Source organism: Schistocerca serialis, chromosome 3 (assembly GCF_023864345.2).
Source record: "Schistocerca serialis cubense isolate TAMUIC-IGC-003099 chromosome 3, iqSchSeri2.2, whole genome shotgun sequence".
Lineage (NCBI taxonomy): Eukaryota > Metazoa > Arthropoda > Insecta > Orthoptera > Acrididae > Schistocerca > Schistocerca serialis.
The window spans coordinates 133,561,319-133,579,830 of NC_064640.1; the positions used below are offsets into that span (position 1 = coordinate 133,561,319).

The following is an 18,512-nucleotide window of genomic DNA, read 5'->3' on the forward strand; positions in this document are numbered from 1 at the left end:
TGGCAAGAAGTTCATCCTGTTGACTGACCATGAACGATTGATATCCTTGTTCAGGCATTGATCTAAGCTCCCGGATGGGACAGCTTAGCACCTGCAGTGCTGGGAATTGTTCTTGAGTGGGTACCACTATGAAATCCAGTTTTGCTCCACTGCCCAATACACCAGGGTAGATGCCCTGTCCTGCAGCTCTCTTGACTTTGACATGGAATTCAGTCACCGGAAAATTGTTTTTACCTGGATCAACGCCTACAAATGACCAAGGGTGAGATTCCAGTGATGGCATGATATAGCCTCGACTTCCTAGATTTTGTTAGTGGTCTAGGAAGGGTGGCCGGAGCATATTTCCTGCCAGGCTAACCTGGTTTTTTTAAATTATTTCGTGCTACACTGCTGGCTCAGTGTCATGCAGGGCATCTTAATGTTAGCAATGGAGGACTCTGACTACTGGGTTGTCATAGAACCCCCACTATGGTTCGACATTCCGCAGCTCCTTCATGCGTCACATTGAGAGATGATAGAAATGAAGGTATTGATACCGATATTGAATACATGTGCCACTGGTACTGTGCTTTCTCCCTCAACCAGAGTCCCCAGCACAGCGTTTTCTGTGATGGCCCCATCCCAGTCACCCTTGGGAGAGGGTCCACATCAATTTTACCTGGCTGTTTCCAGGAGCTACATGGTTGCTGGCAGTGGATGCCCTATGAAGCTTCCCATTTGTGGTGTGCTTGCCATCTGCCAGAACCCATACTACCATCTCGAGAAAATTTTCGGTATGGTGTGGGCACTTTGTGCACTGGTGTTGGACATTGTGCCTCAATTTACATCATCTTGGTTCCAGGCCATGATTTAATATCTCCGTTAGTGGAGAATATCAGTAGAGCATCAGAGGCTTTGCAGATCATGAGCAAGGAACGCTGCCAGAGGTGTTAAATGCGGGTCACATGGGCTGAACCAGTGATAGCCACTGGCAAAGCAAACTGCCATTGCTCAGTCTTGTATAGTATTCTGTATGTGTTGTTTCCAGTCACACCTAGCTCCTATATTGATACTTGCCTTACTCTGGACCTTGACTTTCTGGTTATTGTTCTTGGTGTTTATTCAGTGCTCCACTCACACTGAATTCAGCTTTGTTTGTGGCTTACACATTTGTATGTGGCACAGACATTCTGCCGAAGACAGACTAGGTTCTCTGATATATGAGTGGCTTAAAGACTTTTTAAGTAACGGGACACAGTACATTGTCCAGCATCATGAGTGTTAATCAGAAACAAGAGTATCATCAGTAATTCCTTGGTGAAGAGTGATAGAACCTCACTTGTCCTCTATGGAGATATAGATCTGATGGATAGTGTGAACAGCAATCTGTGACTGTTTGCTGATGACGCAATAGTGCACGGTAAAGTGTCACCATTGAGTGACTGTAGGAGGAGACAGGGTGACTTGAACAGTATTTCTATTTGGTGTGTTCAATGATATCTTGCTCTAAGTGCAGAAAAACTAATGTTATTCAGATCAGTAGGTAAAACAAATTTGTAATGTTTGAATGCAGTACTAATGGTGTGCTGCTTGACACAGTCACATCAATTAAATATGTAGGTGTAACATTGCAAAGCAATATGAAATGGGATGAGCAGATAAGGTCATTTGTAGGGAAGGCTAATGGTCAGTTTCTGTTTGTCAGGTGAGTTCTTGGAAAGTTTAGCTCATCTATAAGTGAAAACACACATAAAACACTTGTGCAACCCATTGTTGAGTACTGCTTGAATGTTTTGATCGCCACCAGGTAGGATTTAAGGAAGACGTTGAAGTAATTCAGAAGTATGCTGCTAGATTAATTATCAGTTGGTTTAATCATCACTCAGGTTTTATGGAAATGCTCCGTGAACTCACATCAGAATCCTTGGAGGACAGACTGCATTTTTTTGTGTAACATTATTGAACAAGTTTAGAGAACTGGCATTTGCGACTGACTGCAAAACAATTCTGCTGTCACCAGTATACATCTTGCATGAGGACCACGAAGACAAAATAAGAGAAATTAAGCTTCATACAGAGATACCGAGGCATACAGGCAAATGATTTTTCCTCCACCCCATGTGTGAGTGGAATGGGAAAGGGAATGACCAGCAGTGTCCCATGCACCCAATGTCTTTTTTTAGACTAGCATTGGGAGGTAAGTTTGCTAACCAAAAACAGAAGCTCTGCAATGTTGTTAAGCAATAGGACTATATTTAGTTCCCAAATTTCTAGTTGTTGAGCCTTCTTCTATTGTTTCTGATACTGATGTCTTCCAGATTAACTTTCAACATTGCTATTTCAAAGACAGCTGAGGTTAGCTTAGATGAGGTAAAGTCACCATTTCTAAAACTTATATTCTCAAGAGAGAAATGTATGAGTCATATTTTGAGCAATTGCTATGAATAATATTGTTACCCAGACTGCAAGACATAATCCCAAAATAACATTTTTGTTGCATTATTGGAGACACAGTTCTGCTCAAAGTCCTTCATAGGTAGCAACTATGCAGTGGCATGACAAAATGTATCTTCTGAAGCTTTGCATGTAGTAATGTTCATGGTATTCATTTCTGTATCATACTGGATAGGTATACCATGATTTTTGTCCATATATGAGGCACTTAAGTTCCATCTGACAACACCTCCACACAAGAGTGTGCAGAAATTAATCTGTTAAGTGGGACCTAAGTATAATTTTGCTAATCGTCCACTGTAGCCTGTGAAAAAACCCAGACCATCTTCTCGTGGAATGAGTAGGTTCTAATTCACAAAGATTATGAGATCCAGTTGCAGTTGACATTCAACATATTAAGAGTATATCGCAGCCAGTTGTGTATATTTAAGCTACCTTCATACTGCGAAAGACATCAGCTATTTGGAAATATCTGTGGTGTTCTAGAAGCACTGAGATATAGAAAGCAAAGAGAGTGATTAGATTAGATTAATACGTGTTCCATGGATCATGAATACGACACTTCGTAATGATGTGGAACGTGTCAGGTTAATAAGAGATGTCTGTACAAGATATTAAATTACACAAAATAAATGTTTAAGTTGGTGTTTTTTTTTTTTTTTTTTAAAAAATCTAAAAATTCAGCCAATGAGTAGAAGGAGTTATCATCTAGAGATTCTTTTAATTTATTTTTAAATGTTGGTTGGCTATCTGTCAGGCTTTTGATGCTGTTTGGTAGGTGACCAAAGACTTTTGTGGCAGCATAATTTACCCCTTTCTGTGCCAAAGTCAGATTTAACCCTGCATAGTGAAGATCGTTCTTTCTCCTGGTGTTATAGCTATGCACACTGCTATTACTTTTGAACTGGGTTGGATTATTAACAACAAATTTCATAAGTGAATATATATACTGTGAGGATCCCTAGATCCTTAAATAGTTGTCTGCAGGATGACCGTGGGTGGGCTCCAGCAATTATTCTGATTACACGTTTTTGAGCAATAAATACTTTTCTACTCAGCGATGAATTACCCCAGAAAATGATGCCATACGAAAGCAGTGAATGAAAGTAGGCATAGTAAGCTAATTTACTGAGAGTCTTATCACCAAAATTTGCAATAACTCTAATAGCATACATAGCTGAACTCAGACGTTTCAGCAGACCATCAATGTGTTGCTTCCAGTTTAACCTCTCATCAATGGATACACCTAAAAATTTTGAAAATTCTACCTTAGCTACAGACTTCTGTTCAAAGTCTATATTTATTACTGGAGTTGTGCCATTTACTGTACGGAACTGTATATACTGTGTTTTATCAAAATTTAAAGAGAGTCCGTTAGCTGAGAACCACTTAATAATTTTGTGAAAAACATCATTTACAATTACATCACTTAGTTCTTGGTTTTTGGATGTTATTACTGCACTTGTATCATCAGCAAAAAGAACTAACTTTGCATCTTCATCAATGTGGAATGGTAAGTCATTAATGTATATCAAGATCAGTAAAGGACCTAAGACCGAACCCTGTGGGACCCCGTACTTGATCTAATCTAGTGTTTTTCAGAAAGGGAATTGGCTTGCAAATAACGGGATGCAAGTCAGCTGCCACTACAACTGATCAGAGTGTATGTAGTACAGATTCTATTAAAGTGTACTTCAAGAGTCCACTTAAATATTTAAAATACCATAATTGCTATATGTAGTTACTGAGATAAGGAATATAATATACATTTATTTGCATCTAATAAAAATCGTTTTGTCTAACACCTTTCAAATACTGAATCCATTTATTGGCAATACTGGGAGTTTGAGAAAAATATTATCTTGAAATATTTGTTACAGAAAGCTTCTACATTCTTCTCACATTGATGTAAGCTACTTTGCTGCTGGAATAGTAGCTCACTTAGCAAGTGATGGGGGTGAGTTGTGGACTGTTGAAACAGTAACAAGGCAGGAGCTTTTAGAAGAACTTGTAAGTATTGCTATACTTATGCTGAACAAGAGAGACATTTAAATAAGCTAGAATGTTACTGTTTTGTAACCACAGTGCTAGAACACAAATCTAGCAGTTATATTGTAATATTTAAATATGTTTGTGGAATAGTGTTTGTAGAGGGAAAGAACTACTGTAGAACACAAGAAATCAAGTTAAGAAGAAAACTTACTTCAGTCTAAAAAATTTTGTGATCTTTTTCATTGCTTTTGAAGGAGAATTTTATTTGTTGGTCCATATTGGTTCCACAGCTACATATTATTGTTTTCATTTCATAAAAAAGACTGCTGCTCACATTACATTTGTTCATTAGTGGTGGTCTTCAGAGTAGTCCCCATTTAAATCGGCACATGTTGTGCTCATACTTAACACTGCTGAATTTATTTCTCCATGTTGTTTTCCATGAGGCTGTTCAGGAACATCTACTTTTACATTACAACAAAGCACAATAATACCTACATAGTAAACTGCTTGTTCCCTCTCACTGAGTTAACCGAGTTTGATAAATTTGTTAAAGTATAGTGATGCAATGCCAGGTCAAAAAATATTTACTAATACACTATCACAAATAGTTTCTAAGTAGTGTGAGCAGTCTTGTTTCAAATTTCTAAAATCTTTCTATCAAATTAGAGTTCGAAAAACACTGTTAGTCTGGTGTTAAGTTTTTCTAGTAAGTATGTAAAAATCTTTTGGCCTACTGAAATTTTATGTTACTCTGCATCATTTAGAAGCAGATTGTTGGTGTCATCGCTTTGCATGTGAACATATTCTGGGTGTAGCTGGTTTGATATTTTCTGCACTAGATTGTTCAATCCACTGTACAATTCAGACTTGTGAACTTTCTCATTACATTTGTGTGCTGAGTATGTCTTTGTGTCCTGTGTGATTCTAATTGTGTGCAGTGAATGCTGATGTGTTAAAGAGTGCCCTGTTCTCCACATTAATGTATTTCTATGTGGAGATGAATTGGATGAAGAGTGCGTTACATCCAGAACAGAATCATGTCCAGACTGGTATTGACATGATTCATTCTTTACCTGTCTGACATCTGGGAAGAACATGTACATCCTTTGACCTGCATCACTGGCATCTCATTCCCACGGCCATACACCACAGTCTAGTCTTGCAAGTGCCATTTATTGTGATAGCTGTTATTTTCTCTACTTGTTCTGGGTCTTGATTACATAACCAGCACCATATGGTCCTGGTACATAATAGTTACATTAATTGGTTATATTCACAGATTAGTGACAAGCAGCGAGTCTGCTGGCGAGGTTTCAAAGACACCTGTGAGCCTTATGAATACTCTCCTCTGAGCCCAGTGTAACCCAACCTTGCACACTTAGCCCACACCCTTTTTCTCCTGTTCCCATACACTGGTAGCAAAGCTACTGATTGCAGTAAAGATAGCACTGTGTTGTATTTTTACTTCTCATAAGAGTATTCTGTATGTAACAGAGCCACCTGTGATCAGTTTGTTTATTACTTTGTTGGATGTAAGTGTCATTGTGTTAATGTATTTAATAACATTTCTTTTTTCATCCAGTTTCACTTCTGAGTATCTACAGGTGGTGCTTGGCTTCATAGGTGTGACTGCCACAAATTTTTCATGGATTGTGGCAACATTGTTTTCCATCAAATCCTGAAAATTAATTGCCACGTGAGACACCACTTTATCAGTGGGCTGCACCATTTCCTTTCGGCTCTGGTAATGGTGTGCTATGGTACTTTGGCACAGGGATTTCTGTTGTGCCATAACTGCAGACATGTACCTGCAAAAAAGAAAAAAAAACTAGAAATTTCACTTTATTGTGATAAAAACTTTATGACCACACATTGTGTTATCCATGTTCCAACAGTACCACTGTTCTCGATTGTCACAATTTTTTGCCCACACAGCTGTGCAGTCTAGCTTGTGTGAATATCATTGCTTATCACAATGGACTCTGTCACTGTTTTTTCATGAATAGTTACAGCCTTTATCTCTGATGGTAAATGTTACTGTGGATCTTGTATTAATGTTTCTGTAGGTGGACAGTGTATATGTCATTCGCCTTGGGAAGGCCAACAGCCAGTGATGTACTTCTAATCACATTAAACAGTACGACTTTGGTACTCTAAGGATTCCTGGTGCATCCATAAAACTTAAGTGATGGTTGAAAGTAGTTAAAGTGTATTCTGCTGTGATCCTTTAAAAGATCTCCATATATTTCTTATAGGTCCAGTTCATCTTTCCTCTGTACATGATTGTTGCAATACATTACGTACTTCATGAACTTAGCTCGTCAACTTGTTGACTCACGAACCATGCAGTATGTTAACTCCATTGGTGGAAATGTAGTGGTATCCTCTGTTGGGGTAGCTTAACCATGGCGGGAAATGCTGTGTTGTTTAAAAGGTCATAGCCTCTTCACTCCTAGTCAGCTTAAGGTCATACTTGATCTCATTATGGGTACCTTTTATTGCAGAATGCATTCTGCAGGCTCCATTATTATCATTAGACAATAATGTTTCAATTGTGCTATTTTCCACTGAGGTTTTTTTTTATGTAAATGTTTCTGAGTGGTAGCAATGTGGAGAGTTGTCTCACTGGTTGTGAGGCAGGCCATTGATCTCTCATAAAGTTGTAAATACACTAGGATGTATCCCATGATGCTTCATCTGTGATGCGTTGAGCATATAATGGAAAGTTCATGAGGGTCATGGGACTCTAATGCTTTAGATGGAAATAGATTTGCGTTCAAGAGGAGGGGTGTTGAAATACCCTTCTGGCCATACAGGTTTAGTTTTTTACATCTTGCCCAAATGCTTAACACAAATGCCAGAATGGTTCTCTTGAAAAGAGTGTGCCTAGTTTTCTTCCCCATTCTTGTCCAATCCAAACTTCTACTCTGTCCATAATCACTTCATCGTCAACAGGACATTGAAGCCTATTTTTCTTCCCTTTCTTTAGTGACATGATGTAAGGCGAGCTTCTAGTATGTGTTTGGATTACCCGATATTATCTAACTACTGTTTTGTTCTTATTTTTACTGTTTAGTTTCTTGTTGAACTCTGCCTTTTCTGTTCTTCACTTCCATTAGGATTAGGTCATGGCTTTATCATTTGTACCATTAACTACAAAGTGTATCATATTATATGCTATTCATTTATGCAACACTGAAAATTAGGCCTAGAATACTTGCAGTAGCCACCAGAAAGATCGCGGGAGGCGCACATCGGCACAGTGTGTCACGGACGATAGTTGCCGCAAGTAGAGTCCCGTCCACCAGAGGGCACGCAAGAATTCAGCCACGACCTCTGCCGGCGGAACAACAACAACAACTCAGGCAGCACGGGCCGTGCCCAGTCAGTTCACATCGGGCATGCCTAGGAGACAGTTCCCGGTCTACGCTATGTGAAGTGCGACTGAAAACGTGAACCGTGTTACTACACAATTGGCGACGAGTAGGGTCATTCTTTCGCGTGTTGCGTCGTAGTTCCAGTTTCGCAGCTTATCCACGGCGTGGAGGATTTAGTGTGGGTTTTGGTTGAGCAGCAGACGGAGTTCATGGCCACCATGAAAGAAGTGCTTCCGGCGTTGCTCTCCACACAGTCTGCTCCAGCGCCGTTCCCTCATCCCTTTCCCCCGTATGACAAGACGGCGGAGGATTGGGACGCATATGAATATCGCCTTCGGCAGCATTTCCAGGCATTTCATGTTGCTGATGCAGAGGTATGTCATGCTCTTTTCATGTCTTGGATATCTCCCTCACTGTATCAAGTTTTGCGGCAGCTAGCGCTGTTGCAGGAACCCTCGTCCTTGTCTTTTGACGCATTGTGTTCATTGCTGTCTTCATATTATCACCGCCGCACGCATCTTGTGGCGGCTAGGCTCGAGTTCTATCAATGCAAGAAGCAGCCCCATCAGTCTTACCAGGCGTGGGCCACTACCCTGCACAGTCTTAGTCGCAAGTGTCATTTTGTCACGGAGCAGTCGCGAGAGTCGTACGCCCACATTATGCTGCGCGACGTCATTGTTCGTTCGGCCCCTGATAGGGAGGTCCGGCAACGGGCCCTGCAGTTAGAAGACCCTTCCCTTGAGGAAGTCCTGTCCATTGCTCAATCATATGAAGTCTATCACACCACAGGTCAACAGTTGGAAGCGTGGTGTGACGTCGCGGCAGTTCAGGGCGGCGCGGCCACGTCCACTGTGTCCAGGGTGGACGACGTGCGAGCAGTACAATCCGGCCGTTACGGCCGCTCCCGCACGGCGCGTAAACAGAGTTCCAGCCGCCGGCCCCCGTTACCGTCCTGTGCGTCATGCTATATACATCATGTTCAGTCAGAGTGCCCCCAGCTTTGGGCCGTTTGTCGCAAATGTAATAAAAAAGGACATATTGCTAAAGTTTGCCGCTCAGCCTCAAAAGAATCGAAGGAAGCAGGTACAGAGGACATGGACATTGACATTCAGGAAGTTTCATCGGGCCAGGCTCCCGACGCATCGGCACACAAACTCTTTATCGAGGTGTCGGTTCAGTCGCTCCGATTACAACTGCAAGTAGATACGGGCGCAGCAGTTTCTTTGTTGAATGCACAAACTTACTCCGACCTTGGGTCGCCCCCGTTGGCGTCAGTTTACCGGCGTCTACGCGGTTATGGTAAACAGTTCATTCCTCTACTGGGTCAATTCACTACCGACATGACTTACAAATCAGTCACTCGGCCTATTACTTTTATTGTTGTCAGTGATGCGAGCTCCGCTAACCTTTTTAGCTTGGATGCCTTTCAAGCTTTTGGTTTTTCTATCGCTGACACCATACAGTTGGTCTCCGAAGACGTTCCCTAACAATCATTGGAATCTTTGATCTCTGACTTTCTGGATATCTTTGAGGAGGGCCTGGGGCATCTTTCAGACTTTGAGGCTCAATTAACGTTGAAGGCGTTGGCTCGCCCGCGTTTTCTATGCACGAGGCAGATCCCCTTGGCTCTCCACCCTCACGTAAAAGAAGAGCTAGACCGGCCAACGCAGATGCTTTTTCCCGTCTTCCGGTGGGCCCGGATCCTAAGTTCGATCGAGAGGAGATTATGTGTTTTCATTTGGATGTGGCGTCCCGCCAAGCGGTTGATGGCTTCCCGATCACTAGTTCTAGAGTCGCCAGGGAAACGGCAGTTGACCTGGTTCTCCGGCAAGTAGTTCGCCTCATTCAGCAGGGGTGGTCATCCCGACCTCCAGGCCGGGCCTCGGACCCTCTTCGTAATTATTTTGTTCTACGAGACCGCCTCTCAGTCTTGGAAGGAGTTCTCCTTCTGCCTACCGATGATACAGCTCCTCATGTGGTTGTTCCTGCAAGTTTGCGAAGGGAAGTCCTCACGTTATAACATGAGGGGCACTGCGGTGTTTCCTGTACTAAAACCTTGGCTCGCAGACAATTGTACTGACCCGGTATTGACAGAGAAATTGAGCACTTGGTGGCCGCCTGTTCCCAGTGTGTGAGCCAACAGGCATCTCCCAGGTCAGCGTTCTCTTCATGGCCGCCTGCAACCCAGGCATGGGAATGTGTTCACATTGATTTTGCGGGCCCGTTTCTCAATGGCTTTTGGCTCATTGTCTTTGTTGCTTATTCCCAATTCCCATATGTGGTTCGCTGCTCCTCAACCACTTCAGAAGTTGCAATCTAGCAAAAATCTTTTCTGTGGAAGGTCTGCCAGTCACCCTGGCCTCGGACAATGAACCTCAGTTTATTTCGCAAACCTTCCAGGATTTTTGTAGGCGCTTTGGTATTCGGCACGTTTGCTCTCCCCCCTTTCATCCACAATCGAATGGGGAAGCTGAGCGCATGGTACGCACATTTAAGGCGCAGATGAAAAAGTATGTGCATGAATTTCCTGCGAAGGAGGCGTTGACGTTTTTCCTGATGGCATACTGGACCATACAAATGGGAGAACACAGCCCTGAAGACCACCTCCACGGGCGCCAACCTAGGACTCTGCTGCATCTCCTCTGGCCTGGTCCTTGCCAGTCTTCGCAAAACGGAGTACCCGGCTTTCAACTGGGTATGCCGGTCTGGGCACGTGGGTTTGGTCGCAATCCACGTTGGATACCAGCGGTGGTCCTGCGCTGAAATGGCCGCCGGCTCTATACGTTGCAGGTTGCAGGCGGGGGACCGGGAGGTACATCGTCACAAAAGTCAGCTACGTCCACATTTGGGCACCCACTCGCCAACCCCTCGGGCACCGGCTTCCCCATTGCCGGCACCCGTGTTGGTTTCTCAGGGGACGCTATCGCCCCTCCCCCCTGTGACTCCGCTGCACTGCGATGGTTCTCAGCCTTGGCAGCCTCCAGTAGCTCCAGCACCGGCATCACCATCGTTAGAGATGCCCCAGCGAGAGCTGGCCCCCCTCGCAGGCCCGGTTTCTCAGGAGCCTGGTTCACCTGTGGTTGTCCCTTCCCCGTCATCCCCTCCACTGGGTCTTGCCCCTCCCGAGGTGGACCAGGATCTGGAGTTCGACAGCTTGTCTCCCTTTCTGTCCTGGGCTCCGGTGGTGGGACGATGGGGGCCTCTTCATATGGGTCACTTCCAGCCGTATTCGAAGGTTCCGGCTCGAGGGTTGGCAGATCCCCTCCACTCCAGCCTTCCGATGGACGTGGAGGTCATCGCTCCTGCACGACGCTCCACCTTCCGACGCAGTGGATCACAGTGGCTTCACCCCCTGAAGGAGGAGGAGTGCAGTAGCCACCAGAAAGATCGCGGGAGGCGCACATCGGCAAGGCGCGTCACGGACGGTAGTAGCCCCAAGTAGAGTCCCGTCCACCAGAGGGCACGCGAGAATTCAACCGCGACCTCTGCCCGTGGAACAACAACAACAACAACTCAGGCAGCAAGGGCCGTGCCCAGTCAGTTCACATCGGGCATGCCTAGGAGACAGTTCCCGGTCTACGCTATGTGAAGTGCGACGGAAAACGTGAACCGTGTTACTACAATACTAATTCGGAAAATAAAGTTGTTGTAAGGTTGCTGACATACCTCACATGATGTTATCAATTATTTTGTGCTGGTAATTTTATATCTGCCATACATTCTACGGCTTGTAATCTTCAAACAACAAAACATTTTCTATTTGAAATTACAATTAAATTGACACCCTAGCTGCAAACAGGTGTTGATATACTTCATTGGGGACATGTTGAAAATGTGTGCCCTGACCGGCCATATTTTAATTATATATGACAGTAGTATCTGTTCCTGAAAGAATGGCTTCTCAGCCATTGACCTTCTTGTGCGAACGCACACGCTATGCCCGAACTCATTCGGGACTTGGTAGATTAATCTGCCACGAGTAATGAGTATGATGTGGAAACATCTATTAGGCACGCTATGAATGTAGTGGTGTGGACATGTTGGGAATGTGGGTCTCACGGGGAGCGTGCAAGGGATAAGTCCCTGCAGGCACACTATCCTCTGTGCCCTCGGTGGCTCAGATGGATAGAGCGTCTGCCATGTAAGCAGGAGATCCCGGGTTCGAGTCCCGGTCAGGGCACACATTTTCGACATGTCCCCAATGAAGTATATCAATGCCTGTGTGCAGTTAGGGTGTCCGTTTAATTATCATTTCATTCTAGCAAAGCTGCATGGTCATCAATGGTAACTGTTCTTTCGGGAACAGATACTACCGTCATATATTTTCTATTTGTATGCTTCTCAGTACACATGATAGTTTACTTATGTTGTTCATTACTACACTGAAGACAGACTCATTGTTTTCTTATTTCACATGGTCAGGAGCACTATCCACTCGGGTTAAGGTGCAAACTTTTTAAACAAGCAGTAGTGACATTGAGATTTAATGTAAAACTGTTATTATTAGTTTTTTCCATCTTCAGAGGGTGCTGTAATTCTACAACTGTACTCAGTTAATGAAATTGGCTTCATTATTAATTCTGCGACTGGTTTTGGCCCTTACAATCAGGCCATTTTTGAATGGGTTTGAAGATTGTGCTGTTGAGAAGCAACATCCAGGAAAAAGATGCCTGACTGTAAATTCTGAAATAAGTCATGAACTTAATAAAGTATCCACTAGCAGCCGAAATGGCTTTTCATTAAAAGTTGTGTCAGCTTTAAATATTTATAATATTTTCCCTCAGAAGTTTTTCTTAGAATACTGATTAGGTTACTTCACTTTGCATAGTGCTAAATATGTGCTAATGTTTGTGAAACAGTTTCTTATATTGCTTGTCTATTGTGCAAAAATTAGTGACACAATAGAAATTGTTCTTTCAATTTTAGGAAGAAGTTGTAATAGACTGGGAAACGCCAGATGGGGAAATGGTAGCTTATCGATCATTTCAACCATTTTTCCCATTATTGAAATGTTTTGAGACACATCAAGTTCAGCTGTGGGCAGTGTGGGCCATACATCATGTTTGTACAAAGAATGGTAAGTTTATGAAGATAGAAGACAATCTTTTTTCTTTTCCTTTTTCTTGGAAATACTGCATTTATTGAATGCATGTTTTCTGACAACTTGATAAATCATGCAATCAAGGCCTTAACTCCGTTGATTGGGTTGATGGAATGATTCCCTCCTCCCTATGTATGTGTTCAGACACTTTATTTCTATGTTGGTTGTGACTATTGTCCACAATTTGATTGATACTGTTTGTTGTTGATGGAAATTTTATGTGGCTTATCCAATGAGCTTACAGTGGTACCTGATAATTTGGTGTCTGCAGTTAGATTTTGTTTGGCATATCAGCAGTGATATTCTATGGAAGTTACCCACTCAACTAAATCAAACTGATTTGTGAGATATTATATGTCAGTTCTGAAAACTTTGGCTATTAATGTTACTATAAGTAATATCTGCATATTAACACTTTATACTTGATCCACATCATGAACCCATTATTGTCCACATTTTTATGCCTGTGCCAGATATGTGTGTTTTGGTATAAATTCACCCTGCAAATTCATGAAAAACATCACCATTGCTGTACTTCTTGTCAGTCCCAACCAGTTGGAGCTATTAGTACATTTTCTGTACCATACTAGTTACCAACAAATTTGCTTAGTCCCAATATGAAACACCCAAGAACCAGTCCTCTTGTAACACAATGATATGCACAGTGTAAATACACAACCATTTTCATCACAATTAATCCATAAATTTAAGTTCTGAAGTAAAGTGCACATTACTGTAGCCTGTTGCCAGACAATCTAAAATACCAGTTTGATGATCACATAATCTCTGCATCAGCTTTGTGAGATGTCATCTAACAACTCCAGTCCACTTCAATGTTCGTATTTCTTTTATTATCATGATACAAAATTTATCCTTTGCATCCTCCTACTATACCAGCCCTTGCTTTCTTCACTGGTAAGACTTTCGTCATGAAAGAGAAAGCAGCCTACATTATATTCCAATTTTATAACAACCTTCTACAGTGATAAGACAAACAAAAATTTTGTCCAAATCAGTGAATCATGGTAAAACATATTGTAGTCTGTGCTGTGCAGCTGAATATAGTTGATGCCTGCATCATCCATCATCTTTCATGATCTTACTCTGGAGGGGGGGGGGGGGGGGGGGAAACGCGCACACACCCTCCCCCCTCCCACACACACACACACACACACACACACACACACACTCTCTCTCTCTCTCTCTCTATCCGACCGGGGTCTCTATACTCTCTGATAGCTATGGCCTCACTAGGATGAGTGGTTATATCAAATGATGTGGGTAGTGTGGCTGTGGAAGAGGCAAGCAATAAGGGTTGCAAGATATGGAGATAAGAGTACCAGAAAAATATAGCTCACATAGGTGCAGGCAGTGGCAGTTATATGTCGCACACAAAGATACAGGGGACCAGAGTATGTGTTGGGGATGGGAGGAGGTAGAGCTGAGCCAGCTGTCCACCCATGTCACTATGCAACTGTTTCAAATAGCACTGCCTCCCTCCCTCCCTCACTGTGCCCCTTAAAATTAGTTTTTCTGTATTGCACAAGTGGGAACTGCTCCTCTATCACATCTTTCAGTTCTGCAATCCTCCCAGCCTCAATCTCCTGCACTCTGCCCACCATCAAACCTTGCCTCCTTCATAACAGTGTACTCTTATTTCTCGATCCCCCCCCCCCCCCCCCCCCCCCCCACACACACACACACATAAAAAAATGTTAAGTCACTTCAGTTATATTATTAAGTTTCTGTGTGCATTTTGATGTATTTCTTTAACTCCTCACAGTATACAGGGTGTTACAAAAAGGTACGGCCATACTTTCAGGAAACATTCCTCACACACAAAGAAAGAAAATATGTTATGTGGACATGTGTCCGGAAACGCTTACTTTCCATGTTAGAGCTCATTTTATTACTTCTCTTCAAATCACATTAATCATGGAATGGAAACACACAGCAACAGAACGTACCAGCGTGACCTCAAACACTTGGTTACAGGAAATGTTAAAAATGTCCTCCGTTAGCGAGGATACATGCATCCACCCTCCGTCGCATGGAATCCCTGATGCACTGATGCAGCCCTGGAGAATGGCGTATTGTATCACAGCTGTCCACAATATGAGCACGAAGAGTCTCTACATTCGGTACCGGGGTTGCGTAGACAAGAGCTTTCAAATGCCCCCATAAATGAAAGTCAAGAGGGCTGAGGTCAGAAGAGCGTGGAGGCCATGGAATTGGTCCGCCTTTACCAATCCATCGGTCACCGAATCTGTTGTTGAGAAGCGTACGAACACTTCGACTGAAATGTGTAGGAGCTCCATCGTGCATGAACCACATGTTGTGTCGTACTTGTAAAGGCACATGTTCTAGCAGCACAGGTAGAGTATCCCGTATGCAATCATGATAACGTGCTCCATTGAGCGTAGGTGGAAGAACGTGGGGCCCAATCGAGACATCACCAACAATGCCTGCTCAAACGTTCACAGAAAATCTGTGTTGATGACATGATTGCACAATTGCGTGCGGATTCTCGTCAGCCCACACATGTTGATTGTGAAAATTTACAATTTGATCACGTTGGAATGAAGCCTCATCCGTAAAGAGAACATTTGCACTGAAATGAGGATTGACACGTTGTTGGATGGACCATTCACAGAAGTGTACCCGTGGAGGCCAATCAGCTGCTGATAGTACCTGCACACGCTGTACATGGTACGGAAACAACTGGTTCTCCCGTAGCACTCTGCATACAGTGACGTGATCAACGTTACCTTGTACAGCAGCAACTTCTCTGACGCTGACATTAGGGTTATCGTCAACTGCACGAAGAATTGCCTCGTCCATTGCAGGTGTCCTCGACGTTCTAGGTCTTCCCCAGTCGCGAGTCATAGGCTGGAATGTTCCGTGCTCCCTAAGACGCCGATCAATTGCTTCGAACGTCTTCCTGTCGGGACACCTTCGTTCTGGAAATCTGTCTCGATACAAACGTACCGTGCCACGGTCATTGCCGCGTGCTAATCCATACATCAAATGGGCATCTGCCAACTCGGCATTTGTAAACATTGCACTGACTGCAAAACCACCTTCATGATGAACACTAACCTGTTGATGCTACATACTGATGTGCTTGATGCTAGTACTGTAGAGCAATGAGTTGCATGCCAACCCAAGCACCAAAGTCAACATTACCTTCCTTCAGTTGGGCCAACTGGCGGTGGATCGAGGAAGTACAGTACATACTGATGAAACTAAAATGAGCTCTAACATGGAAATTAAGCGTTTCCGGACACATGTCCACATAACATCTTTTCTTTATTTGTGTGTGAGGAATGTTTCCTGAAAGTTTGGCCATACCTTTTTGTAACACCCTATATAAGCTGTCCTCTGATATGCTCTAATATTGTTGTGGTCTGCAACTGTCTTGCCCTCCTCCCACCTCATTTGCATCACCGGACATGTTCTCTCTGCACTTGACTTCTACCCTTGTTTCCTGTATCTCTCTAAGTTTCACCGCTTCCTCACCGCACTTCTTCCGTATTCACTATACGAGATGCACTCATCCCCCCACCCCTCCTCTCTCTCTCTCTCTCTCTCTCTCTCTCTCTCTCTCTCTCATGCGTTTTATGAGCTCACCATCAAAAAGTGAAAGAGTGTATTTTGTAATATTTTTCATTATTTCTTTCATTCTTTTTCAGCAAAAAGGTACTGCCCAATGTTCATTGAAGAGGGAGGAAAACAGATCATACAGAGCTTGCTGGAAAACCCGTCAGTAAACTTCAAAGTGAAGTTTATTTGTGAGAACATTCTGTATGTTCTGTCTCTGGAGAAGCCAAAGAATGTCTATATGTAAAACAAATCACAAATAAATTACTTACAATATTAATTTCCTTCTTCATTAATATGTCATTTTCAACGTTTCGGCTCTTAACTTGTATTACTCCACAAAAACAACAGTCCATGTTTATATATATGACTCTCAACTACAGGAAGGAGACCCGCACCATTTGTTCATGAAATGAACTTGTATGCAACTTGTGCATAATATGTGTGTGCATAACTGTTGTTTTAAAGTTGACTTGTTGACTTCTAGAGTAGCTCACAATACCAACATGGACATACACAGAAGCACCAAAGAAGCTGGTATCAGCACACATATTCAAATACAGAGAGCTGTAAACAGGAGGAATACGGCACTGCGGTCAGCAACACCTGTATAAGACAACAAGTGTCTGGCGCAGTTGTTAGATCATTACTGCTGCACAGTGGCAACTTATTAAGATTTAAGTGAGTTTGAACATGGTGTTATAGTCGGCTCATGAGCAATGGAACACAGCATCTCCGAGGTAGCGGTGAAGTGGAAGTTTTCCCATACGACCATTTCACGAGTGTACTGTGAATATGAGGAATCCGGTAAAACATCAAATCTCCTACATCGCTGTGGCCAAAAAAGATCCTGCAAGAATGGAACCAATGATGACTGAAGAGAATTGTTCCATATGTCAAAAGTGCAACCCTTCCACAAATTGCTGCAGATTTCAATGCTTGACCATCAAAAAGTATCAGCATGTGAAGCATTCAACGAACTATTATCGACATGGGCTTTCAGAGCGGAAGGCCCACTCATGTGCCATTTCTGACTACAGCACATGAAGCTCTACGCCTCGCCTTACCTGTCAACACCAATGTTGGATTGTTGATGACTGGAAACAGGTTGCCTGGTTGGGCATGTGGGATTGTACCCACTTGTCTAATATACGATGCCTCGGAAGTTGTTTTCTCAGATAGCTAGACAAATCTTATTAATGGAGTTTATTACAGTAAATTCAATGGACAATACTTAACTTTGCCTCCTTACTAATGATGCGTCACAAGCAAATGGTGACATGCAAATAATCAATGTTCTTTGATATATACAATTTCCATGCAATCAATTAATATAGATCACAAGTCATGGCTCATCTTCTAGTGCGGCTCTTCTAGTACTCAACATCTAGTGCGGCCGAGGCTAGCTGGAGTGGCGCTTATATTCTCTTTGTATAGGTGCCGCTCCTGTCATGATATCGTCCTATTCAGCATTCTATTGGCTGACATGCTGGCACTAAATGTTACATTGGAACATTCCTCTCCCCCCCCACCCCCCCCCCACCCCCCCCTCCCCCAAAGCAACAGACCTCCGTCGTGTTGGGAGTGCAACAATGCAACAATGGCAGGGGAGGCCAGAGGGTGGATGCTACACTGGACCCAAAGCTGTGGCTGCAGGGTATGTCAAGCTTTCAATCGTACCCCGGCATTCAACCTTCGCTCTGGTGGAAACGTCCCCCGAAAAATGACCCGAAGGATACACGTCCACCTCCAGAGGCCAATAACCAGATGTAGAAGGCATTGCAGCTGTGGTGGTCCAGCTCCATTGGTAGGACGAGAGGAGACAGAGGCTCTGCCCCATTGCTACTGTGGCCGCACTGTCCTCTGGAGCTGTGAATCTGGGGGAAGAGACACAGAAATGTCATTATTCACATGACAGTGGCGAAGTTGATTTTGATGTCAGTGTTGCATGCTGTCTGGACCTGAAAGGAGATACTTGCAAGTGCCAAGTCGATGGATGATCTCGC

General features: G+C 43.3%; 1 protein-coding gene and 1 non-coding gene across 2 annotated transcripts in view; both read left to right on the forward strand.

Moving 5' to 3' along the window:
• The window catches only part of LOC126469833 (protein zyg-11 homolog B-like), a 222,541-nt gene extending 205,755 nt beyond the window's left edge, over positions 1–16,786 (forward strand). Inside the window, exons 12-14 of the mRNA XM_050097124.1 lie at positions 4,314–4,443; positions 12,732–12,882; positions 16,599–16,786. Of these exons, the coding sequence (XP_049953081.1) occupies positions 4,314–4,443; positions 12,732–12,882; positions 16,599–16,753 (436 nt within the window). The 3' untranslated portion in view covers positions 16,754–16,786. The remainder of the gene's footprint in view (positions 1–4,313; positions 4,444–12,731; positions 12,883–16,598) is intronic.
• On the forward strand, positions 11,911–11,985 carry Trnat-ugu (transfer RNA threonine (anticodon UGU)). The gene has a single exon. It is a non-coding gene; the product is annotated as a tRNA-Thr (tRNA).
• Positions 16,787–18,512: the final 1,726 nt, after the last annotated feature.